General features: G+C 35.5%; 1 protein-coding gene across 2 annotated transcripts; it reads left to right on the top strand.

Annotated features, from left to right (window-relative positions):
- The first annotated feature begins 1,991 nt into the window (after positions 1-1,991).
- On the top strand, positions 1,992-7,693 carry LOC109216983. 2 transcript variants are annotated; one of them, XM_019381200.1, is made up of 6 exons: positions 1,992-2,113; positions 2,248-2,889; positions 3,471-5,023; positions 5,877-6,056; positions 6,179-6,356; positions 6,481-7,693. In XM_019381200.1, exons 2-6 carry the CDS (start codon positions 2,271-2,273, stop codon positions 7,422-7,424), a joined length of 3,474 nt encoding a protein of 1,157 aa, XP_019236745.1. In that variant the 5' UTR covers positions 1,992-2,113; positions 2,248-2,270; the 3' UTR covers positions 7,425-7,693. The 2 variants fall into 2 exon arrangements, with proteins under 2 accessions (XP_019236745.1, XP_019236746.1); XM_019381201.1 differs by having other exon boundaries at positions 2,238-2,889.
- Positions 7,694-12,526: the final 4,833 nt, after the last annotated feature.

The following is a 12,526-nucleotide window of genomic DNA, read 5'->3' as shown; positions in this document are numbered from 1 at the left end:
ATGCAACTCTTCCTTGGTGGAAGAGTTCTAGTTGATTTCAACTTCTAACTCCTTCCCTATCTTGGATAGTGTTCTCTTTGAGTAAGGAGTCCTTCTCCTTATCAATTATGCAACCTTTTCGATCAGGAGATATTAAATACACCAAGTTAAGCTTATCTCCTTCACGTGCATCTCACATGCTTGAATCTGCCCGTTTTTGTGAACCTGAGGGATGGACCACTGGATGGACCTGGTTCATGTCTGAGTTCCTTTGTCAGTCTTCAAAACTAACCTTTACTTAGGCCAACAGTAACACTTATGATTCTGCAAACACGAATATCCAAAAGTAAAATATCAGATCGATTTTTTATCCCTTAATACAAAATTTATAGTAAATAAAATTACAATTACAGTTAAATATTTAAATTTGGGTGAACTATTATTAAGAATTTGAATCAATAAAAATAAATTATGTTCTTTAATGTTGAGAACAAATAACTAAGTTTTTTAATTAACTAATTAACAAAATAATTCTATCCAATTCCTTTCTAAATTCATCATATTAGTTAAAAAAAATTCAAGTTGAAAAGCTCTTAGGATACATAAATTTGTTTCAATAAAAAGAGTATTGGTGGTTAAAGCATTCAGAAAATAAAATATAATTGGTGATGATATAGTATTAAGAGTTAATTAAAATAATTCAAACTTGAAGCAATAAGGATGAAATAATATAAGATAATTTATTTGAGTTGTCATTAATTATATCTCTCATTTTGCATTTGTTACAACAAATAACAGCTCCCTATATCATTTGAATTGTCGTTAGAGATTTCAATTTTTTTTTTTTTTTTTTTTAGTGATCTTGACCGTTAACACTCACTAGATTTCTCTTCAATCATGATAAATATTATGAGAATTCTTCCTTTTTAAACGTTTTTATCGTGTTTGTATATTTTGGATGTATTGAATACAATTGCTATGTTATAACATTAATTTTTAGTATTAAAAAAATGCATTTATTTTAGCGTAAAATGTTATTTTCTAATAATTTATGCTTTATATTTATTTATTTATTGATGAGCTCGAGGTACACGTGCAAGCACGTACAAAGAAATTAATTTACTTAAACAAGATAATAGGTAGCATTTCAAAAATATTGTGAATTTTTAAAAATAATTACGACTCCGTTATTTTGGCTATACCTTTTTAATTAAGCAAGAAAATTAATAACGCTCTAGCCGATTTTTATTGATATGACCCAAAAATAAAAATACATAATTATTCTAGATAGTTATTTGCATCTGAAAAATAACAAATAATACACAATTGATACTTCATTATTTTAGCTTCAGTGCAAAGTTTAGAGGATTTCTTAACATAAGCTCCATATTTTTGGCTCATAGATTAACATGGTCCTTTTAGAATCCATTAACGGTAATTATTTCATTCAAACCTTAGACTCTTACTTTCATAAAAGAAAATATTCGAATACCTAGTTATGTGCTTGGACAAAGAAAGAAAGCTCACACCAAAACGAAGAAATAGTAGATTAATTAAAATGTAGCCGTTAAAGAATACCTTTTGCAATAATAATTTAGTCTTTTCTAATATGTTGAAAACAATTGATATGATATTTCTTATTGATTGTAGACATAGAACAATTGTCTTTTTGTCTTGAGAGTTTCTTCCTTCATTGAAGTTAGCTCATTCGGATCAATACTTTTAGAAACTTAAACTTTTGTTAATTTTTGTTTTATGCCTCAAACACAAATTCTAATATACGAAGTAATATTTATGTAATATTTTAAAATTTTGTATTTGCTGAGATAGGCTACACACTCAACGGCCTATCCTAAAACTAGTTTTATTAAATACTTATATAAAATTTACAAGATAGGGTAAAACGTGTCAAATTACGCGAATTTTGGCATCTTCGCCGGGTGAAAGAAGAGAAGTTTAGGGCAACATGGTAATTTAGAAAAATAAAACGAAATCAAAGAGAAAAGATAGAGTACAGAAACAGAATAATCCAAAATTCCAGCACTATTAGCTTTGGGAGGAGTAAAGAGCAAGACCGAGAGAAAAGACTCTCCGCTGCCTCTCTCACTCTCCTTTTGCCTCTTACTTTTACTGGGTATGTTCTCTTTAATTAATCCTTGATTTTTCGATGTGTGAAGGAATTTTTTCGTGTTTTTGATAATTGTTGTTTGTTTTTTTTAGAATTGTTAGACTAATTAAAGTTTTTTCTGGGTTTTGAGTTTTGATCAGTGGATTGAAGTATTGTTTTTGAGATGATGGGTTTAGGGTCTTTGGGTAATGGAGGATCTTCATCCTCCTTCTCCAATTTATCACCTTTAGCCCCTCCTTTTACTGTTGATCGTTCCAATTCTTCAAACCCACTGTTGAATTCCTCATTTGGACAGTCTTGGCAATATGCTGCTGCTGATCCTTCACCATCTGGACACAATTTTTTCTCAAAGCATGAAATTGTTACTGATTCTGTGCCCACAACTTGCTTGCCTGAGTTTTCCCCTTCTGATTCTGTTATCAGACCGCCCAACAGTAACAACCTTTGGTCAACTCCAAACCCTACTGCTAATACTTCGACTGACCCGTATTCTTCGTTTGGCTGTGAGGGATATTATGCCCCTTATGTGCCTAGTTCAGTAATGACCAATGACACCCCCTCGGTGCCATTCAATGATCCTTCGTTTGATGTCTTGCCTAATTCTGGTGGTAATATCCCTGTTAATGTATCCTCTCAAGTTGATTATACCCAGAGCTTGTCTGGTTTGGAATACCCGGTACCCCATTGGAAATCAGTTTGGAGTCAAACGACTGATGGAAAGCAAGATGAGATGAAAGTTAATGCTAGTGCTTCAATTGGTTATAGAAATTGCGTTTCTCAAGGTAATTTCCTTGTGTTTCTTATCTGTAATCTCATTGTTCCACGTTGCAATGTAATTCCTTATATGATATAACAATGATGTGAATGTACAACCGAGGTGTATGAATTCGTCGTACATCTGTTTGAATTTGCTTTCTGAGTAGTTGGTTACTGTGATGATTGAACTTATGTGTATCCAACTTTTGTTTTATTTGCAATTAGGAAGTCAAAATTTACTTTTATGGGTTTAGCCCTATAATGTTTTATCCTTGTTGGCAATCAATAACTTCTTATTTGCTTTTCAGTACCATAGTACTGTTGTACTTTTTCTTTTTGTAAAAGAAATCTAATGTTATTGATGAGTATTATGCTATTCCTGACTTGATAATTTTCCCTGATTATCAACTCCATTTCAACTCGTTATGTCAATGACAAAATATTCATATGGTGGTGTTAAACTCTTTATGTACTTCTACGTGTCTGATTCATGTGATTTACTAGTTCAAAATTGGAGCTTAAAAGAGCATGTATCATTCATTCCATTGTCTGAACCCGTTGTGCTGATGCAATCAGATAGAAGCTTTTAATGTCTGTCATTTTGTAGGTAATTCATTTGAAGGTGTGAACATAGCTGGAGAAGATACTAGTGCTCTCTCTGGAAATTTTACTGATGGAATATACATTGGGCCCCCAAGTATGGGACATATGGATGACAAATCATATCTTGCTCAAGAACCAGTCTACCCATCTTTTAACTCAAAAACAGCTTGTACGGGTTCAATTCCTTCTGCATCTTGCCAAGCGGGACTTTCTTTAGGATCATCTAACAATTACCTGAACTATGAAAACCCTTTTACTCCACATGAGAAATTCTTCCAACCCCTTGATTCTTGTCTCCGTGATACTACATCCACATCAAAATCTTCTCCAGTAGTGGTTATCAGACCAGCACCTTCTGCACCTTCTGGAAGCCGTTTCTTGGCACAGAAGACAGACTTGAACAGAACTGTTGATATTTGCAAAACTGGAGCTAGTAAGAGGGAGAAATCAGATGTCTATGACCTCTTAAAAGGTGAGGAAACTCGCCTACCAATAGGTTTTCCGGTCAAAGGGGTTTCCTTGGAAGCAAGCCCACTGAACTTTGGTAAGGATCTCAAGGACAGTATTGTTTTTGCATCGTCATCAATTAGCAATCAGCATCCTTGTGGTAGCAATACAGTAGAGGTTACAGTTAAAGAAAGATCTGGATCTCAAGCTCCTTACGGTAGTGCACCACCTGTGACTTTTACTGAGAAATGTTCAGATGCTTTAGATCTTCATAACTCAAATGAAGATTCACCCTGCTGGAAAGGTTCTCCTGCTTTTCGTATTTCTCTCTGCGACTCTGTTGAAGCTCCAAGTCCATGCCACTTCAAAAGCAAACTAGAATGCTCTGATTTTGGTCAAAGCAATCCTTTGTTCCCTCCAGCGGAACATTCAGGGAGAACTGACGATCTACATAAACATAACGTATGTGCAGCAGGAATTGGTCTGTCAGTTCCTTCACAAGGCACTGGAACTAATAACTACATTACAGAAGAACACAGGAACAATGATGTCACAAAAGAAACATTTGAGCATATGAATCTGTCCAACGACAGTAGGGTACTTAAGTTTTCTGAAGATCTGAACAAGCCTAGCAAAGGATATGGGCTACCTCAGTACTCTGAAAATGATTCTCAACTACAACCGCACCTTACTGTTGATGAACACAAATATGGACCCACAAATCATGGTTTGACGGAGGGTTTTATTTATTCTGATCTGAACCTCAATGATGCATTAGAAGGTGGAGTAGTTGCACTTGATGCTGCAGAGAATGTTTTACGTTCACCAGCTTCTCAAGAAGATGCTAAGCAGGCCCAACCATATCAAATGGGGTCAAGTCCAAAATTGGATGTTCAAACACTTGTTCATGCAATTCATAACCTTTCGGAGCTGCTTAATACTCAATGTTTAACTAATGAATATCTACTGGAGGAACAAGACCTTGACGCCCTTAAGCATGCAATTACTAATCTTGGTGCATGTACCTCTAAGAAGATTGAAACAAAAGAAACAATGTTTTCCCAGCATAACACTTTTGAAAAGTCTGGAGAATCTCGCCGCTCTTATACGGTATGCCTTCTCAAACTAGCGAGTCTTGTTTTCAGGTGTGTCAGTGTGTTCAAATTGTGGAAGCAGATGCAGTATCACCATTTCTGGTTTGGAATTCAGACATAAATTCTAGTGTGGTCCTGAACCACCTCTTCTCTGCATTGTGGGCAATTGGATATATAGTGGATTCCAAAGATCTAATGGTCCAGGTATTCTGGACTATAGCAGAGGAGCTAGCAGATGCTCTTTGTCTATGTGGCAATTATTATATTAACAATGTTTACATAATTTGACTTATTTTGTTTGTTACTTAACCTACTTTATCATGTAAGTGTTCCTGAAATGGATATGCTTCCCTTGCTTGCTTTACTTTATAAGCCTAACAGAGAAGAATAATCATAAAGATGAGATGTGTAACAATGTTATTGTTGCTGTTATTTTAGTACTATTTAATCTTTGTCGTCTCATTCTTCATATATACTTCAGAATGGATGTCTTATGTCCAATAAATATACAGTTGTTAAATAAGAGAAAATCAATCATTAAGGTACCTTGTCGGCCATTGACTGGGTCAGTCCTGTTTTTGTTTGACCCTTGAATATTTTTATCATGCATTTCTGTTTTGTGTGCAAGAACAGGAAACTAAGTGTTAATATTCCTTTTCTTATCGACTTAATAGGCTTGTTTTTGTCAGCTTTAGACTTTTGATTGTGTTTTGGCCGTTGACTGGGTCAGTCCTATTAATCTTCATGATGTGTCATTCCATTTGGTGTGTGAGCGTATGGATCTAAGTTTTAAGTCTCCTTTTGCATATCAACTTGATAGGCCGTGTTTGAGCGTAATTTTTGTAGATAACATTAATTTTCTCATTCAGGGCACTGGGACAGGCAATCCCCAGTTTATGGAAGATGTTGCTTGGGATGCTTGTGGACTTGGTTACCCGCCTATGCATGAAGATAAGAGCAAGAATGATGGTAAGAATGTTGTGAGTTCATCCCTTCTAACTCGTTCTGCAGATAAATTAGGGGATTCAAAGGAAGAACAAGTAGCCCAGGTATGCTCTATGTGTACTTCGTGAAATTGTTATTTGAATATTAGTCTTGAAACAAGTATTAAAAATGTACTTTTTAGGGAGTTGTATCCTATTAGTGGCATACTAATATGGCAGGCTTGCAGGCTATAAAGAAAGTCCTCAATGAGAACTTTCTCTGTGATGAAGCAATGCCGCCCCTAGCCCTTCTTTTCAAAAATCTATGGCTTGAAGCTGAAGCAAAACTATGTTCCCTAAGCTATAAAGCTCGTTTTGACCGTATGAAGATTGAAATGGAGAAGCATAAAGTGAGCCAAGGAAAAGGTAAAAGTTGTTTGTTTGATATCTTTTCTCCGACTCTGTTATAGTTGCGGTCTCTATTCTGTTTCAGACATTTCTGTAGATGTGACTGCTGCCACTAAGATTTTGTGCTTCAAATTTTCTTCAGACTTAAACCTGAATTCCTCAGTGGCACCTGAAGCTGAAAATGACTTAGCGTCAAAGACTTCCACCCAGAGTCCCTCTCCTTCAAACAAACTTGTCCACATTGACGATTCTGAGGATTCTGTAATGGAGAGATTCAATATCTTAAATAGAAGGGAAGAGAAATTGAGTTCATCATTCATTAAAGAGGAAAATGATTCTGCTGTGGTTGCCGGTGGTGCTGGGGATTCTGTTACGATGAGACTAAATATCTTGAGGCAACAGGGAAACAACTTCAGGTCATCTTTCTTAGAAGAGAATAAGGATCAGGATGTGGTTGCAAATGATGCTGAGGACTCTGTTATGGCGAGACTCAATATCCTAAGACAACGGGGAGACGACTTGAAATCATCTTTTGTGGAAGAGAAAAAAGATCAGGATGTGGTTGCCAATGATGCTGAGGATTCTGTTTTGGCAAGACTCAATATCCTAAGACAGCGAGGAGACAACTTGAATTCATCTTTCATGGAAGAGAAAAAGTATCCAGATATGGTTGCCAATGATGCTGAGGATTCTGTTATGGCAAGGTTCAATGTATTAACACATCGGGGAGACAACCTGAATTTACCGGTTATGGAGGTTAAAAAAGATTCGGATATGGTTGCTGCTGGTTCTGCAGGTATGGAGAAGCTTGGGTTGTCAAAAGGAGAAGTATCAGAAGATCAGAGAGCAAATGTGGTAATAGAACCTTACTTTTACTATCACAATGTTAATGTGAGCGAAGGTGAATTTGGATCTTATGTGGATGATTCTGGATATGACTCCATGAAACAGTTTCTTCTCTCCGTTGCGGATGATCCAGTTGTCCATTCGAATTGGAAGGTCAGACCGGGAAATCAACACTCTTCAGCATTGTATGATAATGCTTCTTCAGATTGGGAGCATGTAGCAAAGGATGAAATTGTGTGACAGTTGATGAAATGTTGGTTCAAAAATACTTTGATGTTTATGTTTAGTTAACGCATGAAAACACTGTATATATTGTAGAGTGAACTTAATACTTATGCTTGTGTCTATTTTCTGATACTGCAATATGCGTATTTGGTTGTGCACAAAGTTCAATTTCTAGCTTAGTTGTATAGTCATTACTATATCTTGGCAAAACATTTGTTGTAGCTTAGTTAGAACTTCGTCAGGTGAAAAAATGACAACCATGGTAGGTTGTTTTTATCAAGTACAATCAATTTCCAGTATGCCTCTGATTATCAGAACTTTGATTTTTCGTGTGATACATTCAAGTTTCAAAAGAATTCACGGTTCGCTAAGTAACCGACCTGACTGGATAGTTATAATAAGGATATGCTGGAACTAACTCCGTCTCTATTTTCTTCTATACTGTTAATAAACAAAAAAGAAAGTCAAAGAAATTAAAGCAAAGTTTCAAAAAAAGAAAGATAAAACAGATAGATGATTTGAAATTAGACTGTCTGTTAAATTGGATTTTTTACATGGATTGGTGAGTTTCGGAAGTTTTATTTTTATGAGGCACTTTTTTGTCTCACAGTTTTGTGGATCCAGATTTTTGTGGACCCAGAAGTGTAAGATTGGGTCCACAGATTTGTGAGACAAAAAGGAGCCTCACACAACTCAGTCAGTTGTGTGAGTTGTATGCATTAATACAGCAGTAAAAAACGCCAAAAATCAGGGGCAGTCCAGTTGTACGCACATGTATTCGCGCCCAGAATACTCTCTCAGAGATTAGTGTTTTGAAATAGTAAAAGTGCAGATTCGATATTGAATTGATTTTGAGTCCTCGCTCCGTCGTCAACAACGATGTAGATTTCTAAAATTCGTATAAGAAAGGTGATGCGGCACCTTCCTATACCCAGCATTCACACACACACACACACATATATATATATATATATATTTTTTTTTTTGTTTTTGCATTTTTCTTTCTCTGAGGCATATGAATTTAAAAAAAAATGAAAAAGTCCTCTTTAAGAGGCCATCAAGCCCCATAGTTTCTGTCAACCGATGCGTCTCTTTAACTCCATCAGTTAAAATCCATAATCTTTATAATAACTATTCCATTATATATATATATATATATATTAATCTATATATATATATATATATAATATATATATATATATATATATATATATAATGTACCATTATCTCTTCTCCTTTACAAAACACACATAACCTTAAACCTTAAGAAACCATTTCCATGGCATAATTGATTTTGGTTGATTTCGAGTCCTTTACATTGTGTCTGTTAAATTAGATTTTTAACAAGGATTGGTCAGTTTCTTTTTGCAATCTTGAAGAGCTTCAGTTATTGCAACTCTTTTTCTTTTTTCTTTATTTACTTGTGTAGAATACTCTCTCAAAGGCTGGTTTTGAGATAGTAAAAGTGCAGATTCAATATTAAATTGATTTTAAGTCCTCGCTCCGTCATCAATAATGATGTAAATTTTTAAAATTCATGCGCAAGGTAAAAGCGAGCTAAATTGTAAGTGCCGAATTAGGATTTTAGATAAGGAATTTGATACGTTTCTTTTTGTTTTTTTCAGAGAGATTAGTTATTAGGAGGAAGAAATATATTTTTTTTTCGCTGAAAAAATTGTAGCAAAATGTGGAAAAGATTGGGATAGGCCATTGTTAAAAGATAACCTTTTTTTTTTTTTTTTTTTTTTTTTTTTTTTTTTTTTTTTTTTTTTAGAGAACAACAAATAGAAAGACTGAAAAACCTTTATGGAAGAGGCATAAGACAATCTCCAAATTATTTTTCGGACTAATACATATTAGGTACTTACCGTCGATTTTTTTTACTTTTCGATTTACCTTAATGATATTACCAGTGTTATTTCCCCTTATAATAGTTGATCCCTTAGTAGTTTTAACACCCATTTATATTCTATTTATGGTTTCAAACTTTTCACCTTCCTCCATAACTATTAATTTACTTAATATTCTTATATTCATTTATGTGCTTCCTTAAACTTTACAATGCTTGGCTTTTTCTTCTACATGCTCTCATTTGTAACCTATTTAACATAATATAACAGAAGTAATGTTGCGAACACGCCCTTCAAATCAAAAGTTTATGTTTATCCTATGCCTTTTGTAGTTTCTCCTTTTTCTTGAAAAAAAAAGTCAAAACATGCACTTCTTTTTCATGGAAAATGAAGCGCCAAAACAGCTACACTAATTGTGCAATCTCTTTTTTTTTTTTTGGAACCCTAGGAAAACCCGCAGCCGCTACAGCCTCTGCCCTTCGGGTGAGCACTCTGTGCGCACTGGGTAAACCTCCACTGTGTAATAGCCTGCAAACCACACAGGGGATGTAAACCGCACTAGGCAAACCCCGTGCGACAGGCTCAGACCCAGAAGGCATTGAGGGGGGATCGAATCCGCGTCTCCCGTGCGGAAAACTCCCGCCAAACCCACTGGGCCGTCCCTTCAGGACAATTGTGCAATCTCAATAATGTATTTGTTAAATCTTTTTCTACTTGTGTGCATATAATGATGGTCATAAGGAATATGTATGATGTGGTGTCTCTAACAGTGTAAAACTTCTATTGTCTATTTCCTCCTTTTGTTGTCACTTACTTTCATTCTTCCCTTTTCTTGCTAGTTTTCCCTTCATGTTTTTGTCACGCTGTAATTTACAAGTAGCCCAACGCCACACATATTTGGTCTTAGATGAAATTTAAATCAACAAAATGGGGAAGGAAATATTCGCAAAGTCAATCATATCATAGTCACCATAACAATTTGATACGGTTGTATAGAGCGTGAAGAGACAAATAACCTGATCTTTATTTTGGAGAAATAATACCAAGATGAATTTCTTACAATTAAAATTTAAGAGATTACGTAGATTCTTTAGCTAATGATGAAATAAAAAATTTGTAGCTGAGTTTAGATGTCGGTAATGTTTAACGAGAAAATAAGAATTTCGGTCAAAGCTAAATTTTAGAAGAACTCGGGTTACTGATAATCAAATTTGGAACAAATAAGAAGAATTGATTTAAATGATAGCTGCGTAAAAGAAAAAGTAAATCAGTATATTCCAATAATATTCTGTGTCCTTACAATTATTTATTCCTCTTCTTTTATAGCTATTTCTAAGTAATACGTTTCTTTCCTCTCATAACAGAGTCATTATGAGTAATTAATGTCATTAATGCAACGTTATAATTAGCAATCGTAACTGTTTCGTAAAGATTCTGTAACGTTTTCCATCATTGACGCTCATTAATTACGGATAATACGTATCTGTACTTTTTGCTATCTAGGTTCATTCCTCCGATGTCTCTTCAAATTACCAAGAGGTTCGAGTAACCGTTCCTTCCTGTTTTCTTGAATATCTGCCCGTGCCTGTTAAGGCTCGTGTCTCTTCAACTATTCTTTGCCAGCTGTCATTCTTTTATTGATCCACGTGTCTTGACATGTCAACACATAATTAATTCCATATGTTAACTTGATTTTTTCCAATACAGATAGTCCCCCCACTTGCCATTTATTCAACAATTGAATATTTGAAAAGTGGATCTCATTAAAGCGGGAATTTTTGCCCCCATTATACCTTCTCCAAAACTAATGCTTCGCATGTCACTTCCATTTAATGCTCGTGGCACGTGGCGTCTTTTGATTGGGTCTACAACCCTTCAGCGTCTTTTAAGGCTTTTTGCGGCTACATCAATCACGAAGTGACAGTTTTCATTATGACGTTCCCATTATTACCTTCTTTGTTTGACGGTTGCTTCTGAGTATACATATATCCTTTGTTTCTTCTTTCATAAAAAAGTTTTCCGTCTTTGACTTATTCAATCTTCCTTTCTTCTCCGTGTAGCTATGTCTTCTTCAAACCCTGATCCTCGTAAAGTTCTTATTGTAGATGAACTTTCTCTTGCTCCAACTAGGAGCAGGAGAGGAGGTAGGTTACGTAGTTTAGGATCAACGTCCATTCGAGGTTCGCCTTCATCTTTACCTAGTTCTACTCCTCCTTCTTCTTCTAGAACTAGGGGTTCCCTTCCACATAGATCTTCTACTAGAAGTAGGGATTCTAATGAACCAGTCCGTGAACCAACGGTAGATGAAATTATCCCCTCAAAACTTTCTTTTTATACTGATAGAGAATCAATTAGGAATCATATTTCTTCAATGTCCTCTCTTGATCGTGCTGACGTTTACCCTTCTCAGATTACTGAAGGTCTGATCTCTGTTGTTCGTAGAGATTGCCACTGGAAATTTGATTTCCCGATTATAATCCCTAATGCAAATCAAAGGATCACGTCTTACAAGGCTGGCTTTTCTTTCGTGTATACATATTCCTTTACACAGGAGTTTAGACCCCCCCACTGATCCTGTTATCATCGATTTCTGTCGTTTTTTCAATGTTTGTTTAGGACAAATTGGCCCCATTGTGTGGAGGGCTGTTGCTTGTCTAAGGTACTTAGCTAACTTGGCTAAATTGCCTTTTACTTTATTTTATCTGATCCACCTCTACTCCCCTAAGCTATTCCGACATGGAATCTTTACTTTGGTGGCGAGGAGTAAGAAGGTTTTAGTCAGCCCTGAGGATGACAAGGACCGTGGTTGGTATGCCAAATTTGTTTCTGCTCCTACTGTAGGGTTAGTAGGTAAAGAAAATATACCATTCCCTGAAAAGTAGAATTTTGCACGTAAGTTTACTTTAAAACTTTCTCTTTTCTCTTTTTCCCCCTTTTTTGTTTTGGAAGGGTTTGTTTTTCCCGTGACTGTTTAACTTTCTCTTTTTTCATCAACTGTGGGAACTGTTGAAGAGATTCCCAATTTCCGTGGTTGGGTAGAGAAATAGTTGACTGTTGCTCCGATGGAGGTTAGATCTTGGAAATACCTTTCAAACAGGTTTGGGTCACTTCCTGAAGATTGATCAAAAGGTCTTTCTTTGGACCGTAATGTAGGCTTTTGGATGAGGTTTAGAAAGAAAAAGGTATAAAAGGTTCTAAAATAATTCAATATGGGTTCACAACTACAACTTTCGGAATCAACTTTCTTGCACAACCATAACTTCTGCC

The sequence above is a fragment of the Nicotiana attenuata genome, unplaced genomic scaffold, assembly GCF_001879085.1.
Source record: "Nicotiana attenuata strain UT unplaced genomic scaffold, NIATTr2, whole genome shotgun sequence".
NCBI classification, from domain to species: domain Eukaryota; kingdom Viridiplantae; phylum Streptophyta; class Magnoliopsida; order Solanales; family Solanaceae; genus Nicotiana; species Nicotiana attenuata.
Note: the sequence above shows the minus strand (reverse complement) of the source record. Positions and strands in the feature narration are given on the sequence as shown.